This window comes from Scleropages formosus, chromosome 9, assembly GCF_900964775.1.
Source record: "Scleropages formosus chromosome 9, fSclFor1.1, whole genome shotgun sequence".
Taxonomy (NCBI): Eukaryota; Metazoa; Chordata; class Actinopteri; order Osteoglossiformes; family Osteoglossidae; genus Scleropages; species Scleropages formosus.
This window is the reverse complement of record NC_041814.1, coordinates 8,924,595-8,940,402: the sequence shown is the minus strand read 5'-3', so window position 1 is coordinate 8,940,402 and position 15,808 is coordinate 8,924,595. Positions and strand designations below refer to the sequence as shown.

At 47.3% G+C, this 15,808-nt stretch overlaps 1 protein-coding gene across 1 annotated transcript in view; it reads left to right on the top strand.

The window, feature by feature from the left end:
• The window catches only part of xpr1a (xenotropic and polytropic retrovirus receptor 1a), a 79,787-nt gene extending 65,174 nt beyond the window's left edge, over positions 1-14,613 (top strand). The window contains exons 9-15 of the mRNA XM_018726800.2: positions 364-543; positions 2,946-3,114; positions 5,690-5,881; positions 12,719-12,885; positions 13,113-13,252; positions 13,415-13,636; positions 13,901-14,613. Coding sequence (XP_018582316.1) covers positions 364-543; positions 2,946-3,114; positions 5,690-5,881; positions 12,719-12,885; positions 13,113-13,252; positions 13,415-13,636; positions 13,901-13,961 — 1,131 coding nt within the window. The 3' untranslated portion in view covers positions 13,962-14,613. The remainder of the gene's footprint in view (positions 1-363; positions 544-2,945; positions 3,115-5,689; positions 5,882-12,718; positions 12,886-13,112; positions 13,253-13,414; positions 13,637-13,900) is intronic.
• The last annotated feature ends 1,195 nt before the right edge of the window (positions 14,614-15,808 follow it).

Sequence of the window (15,808 nt, the reverse complement as noted above, 5' to 3'; positions counted from 1 at the left end):
AGATTATTCTGTATATCGTGAGTAAAAGTATCTGCAATAATGTCCAATTACATTTACTTTCATTGACCTACAGGTCGGTGCACACAAAAGGGGTTTCCGCATCCGAGGAAGAGCTTTAGATACAGACACATGACTATGAAAGCACAGATTTTTTTTTTGTCTGTAACACCGTTTTTGCCAGCGCGCATTACTCGGGTGGCTGCTTATAGAATTGTCGATAAAAATTCTAACGCGTCTGTAGATCTGTCCGTAGGAGGTTCCCGTGCGAGGAAAGCCTGCACATCAGCCTGGTTTTTTTTAGAGAGCACGGCAGAGCTGCCGGTGCCGTGAATAATGACTCTACGCACCGGGTCTGCCTCTCAGATTGCAGGCCTCCTCGGGGTGCTTTGGTGCATCAGCATCCTGTCCTGCCTGTACTCGGACTACACCTTCCTGCCCACGCAAGTGAACCCGCTAATACTGTACGGCGTCATGCTCCTGTTCCTCGTAAACCCCTTGAAGACCGCCTACTACAAATCGCGCTTCTGGCTGCTCAAGCTGCTGGTGAGACCTTGGCCACCGTCAACACACACACACACACACACACACACACACATATACTGTTTGAGACATACAGGACAGCTTTGAGCATCTGAGCTGAGCTCAACTGGCTGCCCCAGGAAAGGAGTAAGTGTAGCTTTCCTTCTCTTCGGTCTGATGTTATCTACACAGCCCGTGCGTCTCGTTCTCCTGCGGAGGAAGTAGACTAATCAATACGTAATCTGGAATACTTCAGTACGGAACCGAATTACGATTCTTTCGAGATCTGGAGCATTTATCTGTAATAATATCTTACGGTAATTCTCTCCGGGCGGATTTCTGCCACAGACATCTGCAGATGAAAGTTGAAAGAAACGTCTTTATTTTTTTTTTGAAGAGAACCTTGTCATGCGGGGGCCGATATGCGTCTTGGATAGAAGCGGCACTTCGGAATGAACCGAGCAGCAAGAACGCTTCCCCGATTCTGATGCTAATCCCGTCTTTGACTACATTTTTTGCCGTCAGTATAAAGCTGCTCTTGCAATATTAACGATTCTACAAAATGTGGACGTTTGACTGCCTGTAAGTCATGCTGCAAACCTTTTTTATTTTTTTCTTTTAAACCTGCCCTCGGGTGAGCCACTTTTGCACCGAGCTCGCGAACCACGGCGAACCGGTCTGGTGTCAAATTTCCGTTGAGAAAATTGCGTCGTCAAGAGCTGATATCTTCCTCCTCTGGCCGGGGAAGCGTCAGCGCCCACAGGCGCAAATGACTTACGATCGGTGCGTAAAGCTGGTGGCGGCGGTCATTGCTCGCGACCGACTGCCTCGGACGCACCACGCGTCACGTGGCGATGCTGCTTGCGCAAGTACCGCCGGGCCCTGCGCGTGTATTATTATGAAACGCAATTATGGCACCAATTAGACTGAGGAGTTATATTCCCCCAGCTGTCGGAAGGCTGCGTGCCAGAGGATGCATCTCAGGAAGCATTTTGATACTCTACATTGAACATCTCGCTGCAGCGTGTGGGGATGTGCTCCGCGAGCTGCCGTTATAGCCTCGCACTTTCACACGAGGTCACGCTCAATATCGAGCTCAGATAACATATGCTGTATTATTGCCAACCATCGCCGTTCCTGTCCCGTCTTTGCGCTTGCGCCTCTTTCTGCCCTTTATCGCTGGCAGGCCGGATGCACCGTTTCGGGTCACCCGACAGGTCGCCTGGCGCAAAGCGACGGGGCGCGGGGGCGGCGAGCTAGGGGAAAACGGAAAGCAACGAGCTCCCGTCGCGAGCCGCAGCTCCGACCACGGCGTTGTTGGAGGGGATGGATCTGTCGGCGAAGGCTGTTCTCCAGCCTCCCACTCCTAATTGGGTTTGGCTGGAGCCAAGGATAGCACTGAGGCAGGAAGCTAGGATGCACCTCCCTGCTAATAGCCTGCTCGCACACAACTCGTCCCCAACAGCTCTCATGCGGGCTACCGCATCCACGCAAATTCTCCGGAGCCTTTCTCTGGATTCATTGCGCCAGAAGGGCAACGTGCACTTCTCGTGCCAGAATCAAACGCTAGGTGTGTTCGGAGAGAGGGGCAGATTGGCAGGTGGAATTAATGGAGGCTCATGTATAAGGAGCTGAATCAATGCCCGCTGGCCTTTGCAGCTCGATGACTGCCGCAGCCGAGCCAGTATGTATGTGTGTGGGCAGCTGTGGCTCTGAAATGTCAGCCATACCTTGGAGGCTACCAGACAGCCAGATGGATCCGGTGGGCCCGTGTCGGCCCCGTGCCCAGTCCTTACCGGTCGTCTCTATGGCAGCGGCTCCGAGGCTCGTTTGAACCTCCGGAGGCTCTTCTCCGTCTTTTTGAGGCACGGGGGATGTCAGCGGGTCTCTGCTATGACTTTGTTGATGCATCGTCCCCATGCCACAATAACACACTAAATGACATGGAAAAGTGGTTTATGCAGATGCAGGAGGAAATGCACTAATGATGGCTTCATCCGGCCCCTTAATCCAGCATGTACGGTCACTGGTCCACAAATAGTATATTAAGGGGTTATTTGTTATGGAATGTTGAACTGCATTTTACAAAATTACGGTACTTCTACAGAACACTAAGTTTTATATCAGCTACTTATTAATGATATTCTGGAAAAAAAAAATTGGCCTACATTGAGTAACTGAATCTATAATTGCATTTCTGTGTTTCCTCTTTATGAGGTATATTTATGGCATAAAGCTTTTGCTGATTCTGAGAATGTTCCATTTGTACGTTGCTGTTACAAGACATTTTTCATGGTTCCTTTGGGGTGTGTGTAGTGTTTGTGGTGTTTTGCTGCCCTATTACCTTTGTTTCACTCATTATCGACATGGCAGAAGCTGTAACTCACCCCTTGTACCTTGCTTCACCCCTTTTTGCCCTCTTGCAGTTCCGTGTCTTCACGGCCCCATTCCACAGGGTGGAGTTTGCTGACTTCTGGCTGGCAGACCAGCTCAACTCCCTGGTGATCGTGCTCATGGACCTGGAATACCTAGTGTGCTTCTATATCTTTGAGCTGGAGTGGGGCAAGAGCAACGGTCTGCTAGGCCATGGTCCCGGTGAGCCACCACGACAGCAGGACCCCACCTCTTACTGTCACACTGCCACACTGGTGTGGTTACAGAGGCAACAACAGTGGTACTCCATGTGTCTGTCCCAGGCTACTTTTGAGTCTTGTATATATAGCATATATATGTGTGTGTCTGGGTGTGTGTATTGCCTTGGTTAAATCAAGTAGGTAAGTAGAATCATGTGTGTAAATCAAAATCGTTTATTCATTTTATAAGTTTATTTTAAGATTTAAGATTTGGATAAGTATAATAATTTATACAAGAACAATGACCATATCTACATATATATATCTTTTCATAACTTAATATTAATATTAAATATTTTATACAAGAATAATGACCGTCCTTACAGGGTTCACGTTTATTCAATCGGGACTCTGTGCGTGCGTATACAGTACTGTGCAAAAGAGAGCCCAAGCAGGACTCGAACCCCAGACCCACCAGAGAGCAGGACCCGGCCAAGCCCGCCGCGAGCCCGCTCAGGACAAGCGGTGGTTGACGATGGATGGGTGGATGGACTAACCTCTGTTGGAAGATTATTAATTAATACCATTATTTTTGGAAGCATTCTCACTTGACAGCGTTTTTCCCCAACCAAGTGCCTAAAACTTTTGCACAGTACTGTATATACTTTATATATAATCTGAACTATTAATGTACTGCATAAAGTTGTATAAGGTTTGTACAAATTAATTATATCACGCATCACGGAGTGGATATATAATCAATGGCACAACCTCCCAACCTCAGCAGTTCCAGTGTGAGGAATTTGCCATTGAACACTCAACTGTACTGTCTTCTGCCCTTTACTGTAGCTTTGAAACACACAGCAAGGTTAATAAACTTGTGTATTTGTGTACCTGTGGCCTTGCTGACTGGCTGTCTGCTCTGAGAAAGAAGCTGTCTAGGCTGAAGCAAGAATGAAAAATAATTTGATATATTGATCCAGCATAGGACTTCTGTTGCGTTGACCATGAAAAGGTCTTTTTCGTTGTCTATCTCTTTCCTACGTCTATGTTTCTTTGGACCTTCCTACAGACACAGGTGTGAGGTCCTTGATGAACTAACTTTGAATTTATCTCTATCATTTCTTTGATGAATTTATCTACTCTCTCAGTGTTACAGTGAAACGAGACAATAGATTACTAGTTGAATTGCACAGCAATGGTTCATAAAGCCTACATCGTTCCCGCAAAAGAAGTCTTATTTCCACACCGCAGTGCTAATTCATTTACATTTATTCATTTAGCTGACACTTTTTTCCAATTCGACTTATAACGTTAATCTACTTACCCATTTTACAGTCAGGTAATTTTACTGGAGCAGTTTTTTTGGGTAAGCACCTTACTCGGGGGTACTAAATCTAGAGGTGAGATTCAAAACGGCAATCTTTGGGGCCAAAGGCAGAAGCTCAAATCACTATGCTACCAGTTGCCTGTTTGACAAGCTAATACCCATTTACTACCGAGATTTCTCAAATATTTAATATTTTCTATGCTTGTTTTAAAATTCCTATCTCTTTTTTAATACACTACAGTTTAACTGCTGCATTTGAATATTATTAATTCATTTATGTGATGCTTATTAAGCTATTTACATTGATTTACCTGTATAAATACAGCAAGGGTAATTATTACAACAATTCATGGTAAGTACCTTATTCAAGGTATTATGGCAGTGGTGGGGATTTAAACCCAGATCTGTGGATTACAAAGCGACAGGCCTTACCAGTACAAGACTTGCAGCCGGTATCTATTTTGCATGTTTGCTTAAGCCCCCTTATTACAAATCATTAAATCAGTGTAATATAGTCACGGAGCTAAGTGCATACAGTGAAGGAAAAGGATCTGTAAGCATTATAAAATCATGACACACTCTAGTGTGTAATGTCTGGAAAGCTTATTGGTTCCTGTGAACTATTTAGTGAGATAAAAAGCTTTTAAAAGTCCCTCAATTTTCCAGTTAAAGTTCTGATATTATTTTCTGTGCATATATGCTTGATATTTTTTCATCTGTTTTACATAAATCTAGGCTTATTATTATTTATTTGGATCTTTCTTCACAACATTATTACTTGGATCTGTCGTCATGAAAAATTATGGATAAATTGATGTTATGTGTTTGGTGTACATATGGTATCTTTTATAATTGATACTGTCCCTTTTAACATAAGAATAAAATAAACCGAAATGTTCAAATCACATAGGACTGCTATGAATTAAATCCACTGATAGTTCAGATTGCTGGATTAAATTTTGTAATGTTCAGTGGACACTGAAAATTTGTTCACAATAAAATGACGAGGTCAGCTGTCTAGTGCAGGTAAACGTTTGAATAATGAGAGTCACACTTTAAAACCTTCACTAATTCAGTAAACTTAGAAGGAAAACTTTATTCAACATTGGTGGGCTACTTTAACCAGTAGAAGAGTTAACTTGTTAAAGTAACTAAATACGCAACGGGACCTGGTTCGAACCGCCGAGACTTATCGGGGTTTTGTGACTGAACAGAATAATTGATTGTTTGACTGACCGATCGATTATCCCTGTCTTCCCGCCCACAGACAAGATATGCCACAGCTACTCGTACGGCGTGCGCGCCGTCATCCAGTGTCTGCCCGCCTGGTTGCGCTTTGTGCAGTGTCTCCGACGGTACCGCGACACCAAGCGTGCCTTCCCACACCTGGTCAACGCTGGAAAATACTCCACCACCTTCTTCGTCGTCACATTTGTGGCCCTGTACAGCACACACAGAGGTGAGCAGGAGCAGGAGGTGTGTAAGAGACACAGCTGAGGTCCGGTACAAGGTGACAGAGTCACATGGGTGGTTTTCCCAAGCGTCAGTGTCAAGTGTGATGTCATCAGTACAGGGCGACCGGTCGGTGCATTGGGACGGGTCTTCTCTGGTCGCTCATAAGAGCATAGCCAACCCTGCTGGTACCCTGCTGTGCAGACAAGTCCATTCAACATGAATTCAGTAAACATATTGTAATTTAGGGGGTGCGGTGGTGCTGCGAGTTTTACCAGGTCCTGCTCTCCGGTGGGTCTGGGGTTTGAGTCCCGCTTGGGGTGCCTTGCGATGGACTGGCATCCCCTCATGGGTGTGTCCCCTCCCCCCTCCAGCCTTGCGCCCTGTGTTGCCGGGTTAGGCTCCGGCCCGCCGCAACCCCGCTTGGGATAAGCAGACTGTGTGTGTGTGTACTGTAACTTTAATTTCTAACTATTTAACACACCAGTTCAATTAACTTCTGTTACACTCCAGCACTGAAAGAGTGACTGTTAACCTTTACAGTGATTGATTTTCTATATGAACGCATATGTTTCATTCTAAGAGGTTGTAAGGAAAAATAATAATTTGATTTTTTTTTTTAACTTGCCTTTGGTGCTGTTTCCACTTGCTGCTGCCGTCATTGTGCAAACGTTGCTTTTATTGTCGTTCTTCAAGGACCAGGAGAAAGCAGACCAGATAGACGGAGTGTTGGACCCAGATTTATAGTTTATTACTGTTAGTCAGTTATATATTTCCATGGCTTAAGAAAGACAGGGGTTTCTGTTTGCTACCGGAGGCTGGGAAGATGTTAGGGTCAAATGCCAGGTGGGCCCAGTTGACCTTGTGTAGGAAGAGACAGAAGACACATGAAGCACTCCTTGGTGGGAGAGCCAGCGGCGGATCAGTGGTGCGTCTCAGCAGCTCCCATAAGCAAGCAAGGAAAACGCAATAAGGTCTGCAGGTCTCCAGAAAACCCATCCAGGAAGCTTTCAGTCATTGCAGCACAGATGCGGTGCTGCGGATGCACAAGAGGCTTTGTTTCAGCATCTTAAACATAGCATCAGTTAGCGCTTAATGATTGTCATGAAAGAAGCCGCTTACAAAGCATCAGTTCAGCATGTATTCCCATAACACCACGCTTTTTTGTGGCACTCATTATCTCAGTTGAAATGAATCTTTGCCTAACTCAATTATTTCAAAGTAGTCTGCTAAACAGCTTTTGGCCTTTCATTATTTCTGTTTCTTCTTGGCTGATATGGGGAATTGATTTAATTTCATATCAACCAATCCATTTATTTCACATCCAATTTATTTAGGAATACAATTTTTGTACTTGTGTAATACTTTTCACGACTGTGTTAATGCAGTGCTGTTTTACGACATTGACATTCCCGCCGAATAGACTCAGGAGACTTGATGTGAAGATCATTTTTTTCTCATGCTTTGCTGTTATTGACTCCAGATGTTTGCTGAAGGCTATGTATTTTAGGACTCTTTCAGGTACTTGTCAAAATTTACGTTTTTTCATTTAGCTGGTGCTTTTCTCCAGAATGACACACAATTATTTACCATTTATATTTACACAACAGGGCATTCCGCTTCCTTGTGGTTCCATTTGAAGTTGTATCATACACACACTGTAGCTGTTTTTCCCAAGCGGGGTCGCGGCAAGCAGGAGCCTAACAGCAACACAGGGAACAAGGGTTGGAGGGGGAGGGGACGCTAGTCTGTCGCAAGACACCAGCAAGCAGGACTCGAACCCCAGACCCACCAGAGAGCGGGACCCATTCAAACCCAAAGCGCCATCGCGCCCCCCCTGAATTTGTATCAGATCTTCCCATTTAATGGATGCAATAAAGGGATGGGAGGGGGGTGCGGTGGCGCAGTGGTGCAGCAGGTTTGGCCGGGTCCTGCTCTCTGGTGGGTCCGGGGTTCGAGTCCCGCTTGGGGTGCCTTGTGATGGACTGGCGTCCCATCCTGGGTGTGTCCCCTCCAGCCTCACTCCCTGTGTTGCCGGGTTAGGCTCCGGCTTGCTGCGACCCTGCTTGGGATAAGTGTCCTCAGCCAATGTGTGTGTGTGTAAAGGGATGGGAAAGTGGCTGAACTCCAGTTAGCCTGTGTTCGAACCCCTCTGAAATGGACCGAACCCACTGGCTTTCTGTGTCACACAGAGCCAGCTGATGCTAAGAATGGATGTTAGAGGCAATGAATGTATGTTCTTCATGTCTCCACGTGGCCTTGCTGAGAACCCTGAACCATTGTCCGTGTGGTGCCGTACATCCCTATTGGACATTGTTTGAAGTTCGTTTAATTTCACATTATCTGTGTCTACTCTGGGGGGCGCAGTGGGTTGGACCACAGTCCTGCTCTCCGGTGGGTCAGGGGTTCGAGTCCCGCTTGGGGTGCCTTGCGACGGACTGGCGTCCCGTCCTGGGTGTGTCCCCTCCCCCTCCGGCCTTACGCCCTGTGTTGCCGGGTAGGCTCCGGTTCCCCGTGACCCCGTATGGGATGAGCGGTTCTGAAAATGTGTGTGTGTGTGTGTGTCTACTCTCAGCTCATTTAATTTGCCCATTCAGTGCGAAGTGCACCAGGGAAAACAAATGATAGCCACAGTTCAGAAAAGCCACACGTGGAAAAAAACAATGTGAACAAGTCACTTTAGTCGTGCAAGTTGTGGCTCAGTACCTCTGTAGATTCAAGTCAGTTACTGGCGGACCGCTTCTAGAAAGCTTGTGAGTTAGTGGCTGGCCGTTGAGTTACTGTCTTGAGCCCTCCTCCATCTGCGAAACACACATAGGATCTGTACGCTGGCTACTGAGATCATTTCCATCACAGTATCTTTTGACACATGAGGTGGCTGCACCTCTCAGTGAGACCATGTAGAGAGCACAGATCTAGATCACCATGTACAGCCTTATAAAAAGGGCTGTGGACTGTCCTGTGCCCACCCTGGTGCCCGCCCTGGTGCCCACCCTAATGCCCACCCTAATGCAGCCAGCTGTAGTGCGGCAGACCCGCAGCACCCTGCTCTCCCACGGACCCGATATAGATAGATGCTGGACCTGAGCCACCGAATCCGATTAAACGGCATCTGTCTCACACGCTGGCTGAGTTTATATCAGAATAGATGTACATAAAATGTAAACGTCTGATACACGGTGCTCAGCTGTCGGCCACATTCCCGCCTTTATGAATTTTGATACATTTCGCGTTCGGCCCTTTTTTCCATGGCTTTAAATATAACAAAAATAGGATCTTCAGTGTGACTATATAGGCTATATATACAGTATTATATATAATGGCTATATACTGTATAACCAAAACCGATATGGCCATGCGTGCATTTTAAGTTCCATCTGAATCCTAAGTTAAATATTGGTATGACAGGGAGGGGCAGCTGGGGGTACAAAGGTGACAGACAAAAAATAATGGAGGTGGGGGGAATACGCGGTGAGTACAGTAAAATGTAGTAATAGCAGTGAGATGACAAGGGGGTGAAAAATGGTCCCCAGGAGAATAAGCCACAGAAATGGCATCTGCAGAATAAAGATGGAGATTGTATTTGTGAACTGTGGCAGCGCAGAGTCTGAATGCGCGCGTGTGTGAGGGAGGGAGATGGAGAGGAGTGTGATTGGAAGATCGGAGAAGGGGGGGCTGGAGGGAGTGGGGGTAGCAGGGAAAATGGACTTTCCGGACGAGGCGGAGATGTAATTGGCAGCCCGCTGTGAACACATCTTTCCCGAATGCCGTAGGAATAGCAATGAGTTCCAGGCGTGACTGAGTATGATTTTATCGCTCCTCTTACATTGTACATACGAGGCTGGCCGCCCTGCGGCCTCTGGACTACCGGGCCTGCTGGCTGTCTCCTCCTGGGTTCCCCGTGCTCGAGCGGTCCTGTTCTGAACCATCGCTGATCACGGGACCGTGGGCTACTGAGCTCTGCGTACAAGTGGGAAAATCACCCGCACCAGTCGTCCGTCACTTTCCTGCTGGATTCGCTGGACTTGCAGAGTAGAGATCGGCAATAGCTGATCGTTGCGGCACAGCGACGGGAGCGGAGTAACTGTAAGGTCGAGAAGCGGCCTCGGAGTTGTCACGCGGAACACGGGGAGCCGGGACGGCCGAACCCAAGCGCAGCGTTATTCGTCAGAAGTTGAGGGAAGAGGCAAGTTCTCAAAATCGGGGACGGGCGAAGGGTCGGTCGATCGGCGAACGGGACGGGAACGAGGATCCGTGGACGCGGTCGGAGAACGAAGCGAGGAGTCAAAAAACCGGAGATCGTGGACAGAGCAAGAGTGTAGTGACACGAGGAAGGGCGGTTGTCCCGAACGAGATTCCGCAACGGTACGGAAGCTGAAGAGGGTCTTTATAGGGTGAGCGATTCCTCCGGAGCTAGTGCGGAGTCAGGTGTTGTCGCTTGTGTTGCGGGCGTGGACGTGACAGGGGTCAACTGAGGGAGAATCCGAGTGGCACAGATTCGGCTTCCGTGCAAAATTTTCTCCATCTGCTGTATCTGGATTGCTTAATAGGAGGACATTTCTTCATCGGAAGAACATCGTCTCTGTGCTGAATTTCTCTTCCTTCAGTGTCGTCTCGCCTTTCATTGAAAGGGTTATGTGGAGATGATTGGGGGGAAAAAAATCAACTTGTCTTTTCTCCCACCGCCTCTCAGGGAACGGATAGCATGACTGTGGGACAGGTACACAGCTCTTTATTACCTGAGCTGGAGAAAAAGACAGGAGGGGTGTTAGGTAACAGCCCCAAGACAGACGATTCCTTTTCCTTTTCCTGGGTACTTACAGCTGTCTAAGCGGATCCTGTGCCTTCGCCACACGAAATGCAGCCGATAGTTCACCGCTGACTCTTAAAAGGCTTTTAACCAGTGACAAGACCAATCCGTTTAGATGCCATGACAGGAGCAGCCGGCAGCCATTGCCTCCCTGCACGGTGCTGTGTCACCCACTTCCTGTGCCTCGAGCACGTCGCAGGGATAGTAAATATTCCGCCAGCGAAGAGATTAAGGGTGCCTTGCGACGGACTGGCGTCCCGTCCTGGGTGTGTCCCCTCCCCCTCCGGCCTTACGCCCTGTGTGCCGGGTTAGGCTCCGGTTCCCCGTGCCCCGTATGGGGTGAGCGGTTTGGACGGACGGAAGAGATTAAGGAGAAAGGCACGATTGTCGTCAGGGCTGTGCTCCACCGTTCGTTATCCAGCGGACTCGGCGAATACGCGTAGCTGTCGTTCTCATAACTGGGTTGTTCCGCGACAAAAGTAAAATTTTCCGGAGCGGGCAACCGCGCACGCCTTCCTGTTCCGTGTTCCGGTTTTTCGAAACGGATCATTGCGGAGACGTGATGCGTGGGGATGTGCCCGGCTAACCCGCGCCCCGGTGTCGACTGCAAACCGGAGCTGAGCGAGATGGATGGGATTGTCTCTTACCGGTCTTCCTGGCAAATCAAATTAGCAGGACAATTCCAGACCTATTCATGCACACACACACACACACACACACACTCACGCTAACTGCTCCCTAGTCACAGCTGCAGCAGACTCCACTGTCTTCTACCGTGAGCGGCATCATAAAGCTGAGTCACATATGGCCACTCCCAAAATCATACCATCTACATTTACTTCCAAATTCCAAAGCAGCACACATCTCAGGGTGCATTGATCTAGTCATACACATTAGCGATTGTGCGGATGCTGCAAGATTAACCCTGAGAGTAAAGGAGGTTCTGAAGGCGGTACATGGAAGCCATGTGCTGGAAATTACGTGGTTCATGTTACTGTACTTGTGTCCGGTCATTTTTGTTGTGATGTACAGAAGATGCTCTAGAACTATCACACAGTTTTGAAGCGCTGAGTTGCAATCGCAGCTGCTGCTTAGATGTCAAACGGCGAACGCTAGGAGACGTGTGTTCCTTTCCTGCCGGAGTTAGTAAGCGCGGTTTGCTCATGAGCCACTGGACGACTTTTCATTTTAAAGTTGTTTTAAGCACGTGCGGCTTACGGCACATCACACAGATACCGCGTATATGAAACAAAGATCCATGTTACTGGATTATTGTTTCATCATTTAGCCACATCAGCTGGATCACCGGTGTGCAGGACACAAAAGAATCCTCATGATCCTTCGATATAGTATTAACATGTAACGTGGAGGTGGGGGCGCGGGGGTGCGGTGGGTTGGACCGGGTCCTGCTCTCCGGTGGGTCTGGGGTTCGATTCCCGCTTGGGGTGCCTTGCGACGGACTGGCGTCCCGTCCTGGGTGTTTCCCCTCCCCCTCCGGCCTTACGCCCTGTGTTGCCAGGTTAGGCTCTGGCTCCCTGAGACCACACATGGGACAAGTGGTTTCAGATGATGATGATGATAATGTGTGCACTCTGTACTTGTTGTAGAGCCCCTGTATGTTTTTTTTTCTTTCTTCTCCATGGAAAATACCCCTGTTCCAGCTTTCACTGCAATTTATTTTTATATTTTAAAAATGAATACTAACAAGAATGGGTCACAAAAAAACAGTTTCTGTAAAGCATGCTGAAATATTTCACGTCTTCCTCCATATTCATTCTTACATCAAGCAGTATTAACTCACGGTAGAACTTCTCCATCTAGTGGAGCCAGTAGACATAGGTTTACAGGAATTACATCTGGAGCGAGAGCTATTGTTCCACTCGATCAGCACCGTGACGGCATGTTTGCTGAGCTGCGTAAAGACCCTCGTCTCGTTGGGATCTAATTGTCTCAGTGCGAGCTCCTTTAAGACAAACACTTTGCCGTAATAAAAATGAGCGTGAGTGATGAAGGCTTCGTCCTTCTGCCTTTCAGATCAGGACCACTCAGATGCCGAGGTGTTCTTCTACCTGCTGATCCTCTCCTCGGTGGTCAACTCCTTATACACTCTCATCTGGGATCTAAAGATGGACTGGGGACTGTTTGACCGCAACGCTGGAGAGAATACCTTCCTGAGGGAGGAGATTGTCTACCCTCAAAAAGTGAGACCCTTGTCTTCTCACGACTTATGTTGTCTTACCTATTCATGCTCTTACACTGTCATACACAGCTGTTGCCTCCTGGTGTGGAGCCGTTGTTTTCCACCCTACCACATGAACTTAACACGTAATGCTGGCCCTCCAAGGAGGTCATTCTGATTGCGTTGTCCTTACAGTTTTTGTTCCGGTTCTGGAGCCTGACCACTACTGTTACTCTCTGCTCTGTGCAGGCATATTACTACTGCGCCATCGTGGAGGACGTCATTCTGCGCTTTGCTTGGACCATTCAGATCTCCCTCACCACTACGAACACCGTGCTTTCCACCTCTGACCTCATTGCCACCGTCTTGGCCCCGTTGGAGGTCTTCAGGTGAGGCGGCTCCGCAGAGTGCCATCGGAGTGTCGACTGGTCGTAGCCTGGCGATGGGACCAGCCCATTGTAAAAATGAGATGTGAGTAGGAGGTCTGAGGGTTTCCTGATCCATGCCAGTCTCTGTCTTCTCCTGACCTCCCGCTCCACTGACCACATCAGACGCTTTGTGTGGAACTTCTTCCGCTTGGAGAACGAGCATCTGAACAACTGCGGCGAGTTCCGGGCCGTACGGGACATCTCGGTGGCGCCGCTCAACGCTGACGACCAGACGCTCCTGGAGCAGATGATGGACCAGGAGGACGGGGTTCGAAACCGCCAGGGCAAGAGGAGCTGGAAACGGAGCTATAGCCTGTCATTGAGACGGCCCCTCCTGTCATCACAGTACGAAGCAGCACGCTCCCTCAGCCAGCATGCATATCATCATTATTTTCCATGAGATTACGTTACGCTGACATCAGCGTAGCTGTGATTTCGGCAATGTGTCTCCAACTCATCTTGGACCGCTGTTCTCCTGTCCTTCTGTCCCCTGTCCAAGTAGCGCCAGTCAGAATCACAGTACTCAAGGTTCGTTGTGTGCATTCTGTGAAATTGGTACTTGTTTAGCTGGGATGGCCTAAGTGTCCTTGCACCTCTTTCCTCTTACAGATCCAAGATGCGGGACACCAAGGTGCTGATAGAGGACACGGATGACGAGGCGTATACCTGAGCCCTGGGCACCCGATCACTGCCTGGAGGCCACGCCTCCTCTCCAGCTTTCCAATCAGTCCATCACTAAGCTGCCTCTCCGCACGTAACGCACACCTGAACCGACACAGAAACAAACACACTGACCCAAGCCCGAGAGCTCTCACACCCGGACATGCTCCAGCAGACACGACAAGGAGACGGACGGACACAAACAAACACACAGAGTAATGGTAAAATGCATATTCATCAATACATTTGGAAAAGGCACTGTCTTCTGGAATTTTCTTTAGTTTTTTTAGGCACTTGTGTTTTTATTGTCTTTAGGTTTCATGCTTTAGTTTGTACATCTCTTAAGGAAGCCAATCGTTTTAATAGACATCAATAACAAACGACTGTTTACAAACGTTTATAAATATCAGGATCGACACAGGGAGAAGAAACTTAATAATCAAAGAACTAATATGAGAATAAACCAGAACACGGATTCAGACACCGGACAATAACCAAGATCCGCGCTGTAATACCGCTGGCTCAGACTGGTTGTTGTGTTTTTTCTATTAATATTTTCTTGATTTTCTTAAGTAAGTTGCAATGAAGTCAGTGTACAGGCCTGGCTGCACTTGCAGGAAAAGTGCACTCTAGACATAAAAAAAAAAAAAAAAAAAAAAACGGAAAAAAAAGACAAGCTATATACATACTTCATATGTGAAGGTGCTTTATTTTCTTTGTATTGTATATTTCTTTAATTGTATAGATTTTTTTTGTTATTTATGAATACCGTAGCCTCCGCGACATGTCTACGTCTATAGTCCGTAGTGCGCAATGATTTGCTAACTGTTGCAAGACAGTGGTAAAATTGAGGTGAGGCATCTGCCACGCTTTTGGAAAGCTGACAAGTCCCTTTTGCGATGTTTAATAAACCTTCGGGTGGCACGAATTAAAGTCGGTCCTACGAAGCAGGACACAACAGTAGTATCACTGCCCGTTACCAAAGATAGGTCAGAGGTCAGCTCCTGCAGAATCCTTTTCTTTGAACTTGCCAAAAATAGAACAAGATACTACCATGGATATCCATCGGAGACTGTGATTCTGAAGTTGTTACCACTAAATGATTGGAGGTGTTTTACTGCCAAAACGAAATAACGTGTCGCTTTATTCACGTTGATATTTATAATGGATGAACTGTAAATTGTGGGGAATGGCCACTCCCTCTTTTAATTAAGTGTTTTTAATGCAAAACTTCCCCTGAATATTATAAGTTTAAATGTGTAGATCGTAATTCCAGAACTTTAGTACCATTTAGTTGCTTGTAACGTTTTTTTGATTTGTGAAAGGTATTAATTGAGCCAATTTTGCTGTATGTAGAAGTGTAGTTTTATGCTTTCAGCAGAACAGAATTATTTGCCTGTACATTTGAGTTGCCTTAGAAGAGTAGCTCACGTACTCTGTGGTAAGACTTCGTTAGAATTTAAATGTTTAGGCCACATTTGTATGTAGAGAGCCTTGAAAACGTGCCGTTTTACGGTCACCGAATCTTTTTTTTTACGAGGCGCTTCTCACAAATAACTATGAAAACGTGAGACACCATAAGGACACGTGCAACTCTTGTGTTGTAAACACGGAGATTTTTAACACAGTGCTGTGGTGGCTATGCATACTCTTCGTGCTGCCGCTCTTAATCTATCTTCAGCCACCGTTTACAGACTAGGAGGCTTTTTCCCCACTGCTGTTGTGCCATGTCTGATGGAGCCGTTCACCGCCTCCTGCTCTTTGTGGCCAAATGCCCCAAGGACACACCTTTCCATTTTTACTAGATGGGCGAAAACCCGTACCAGTTGATACAAATGCCGTGTGTCCACTCTGTCT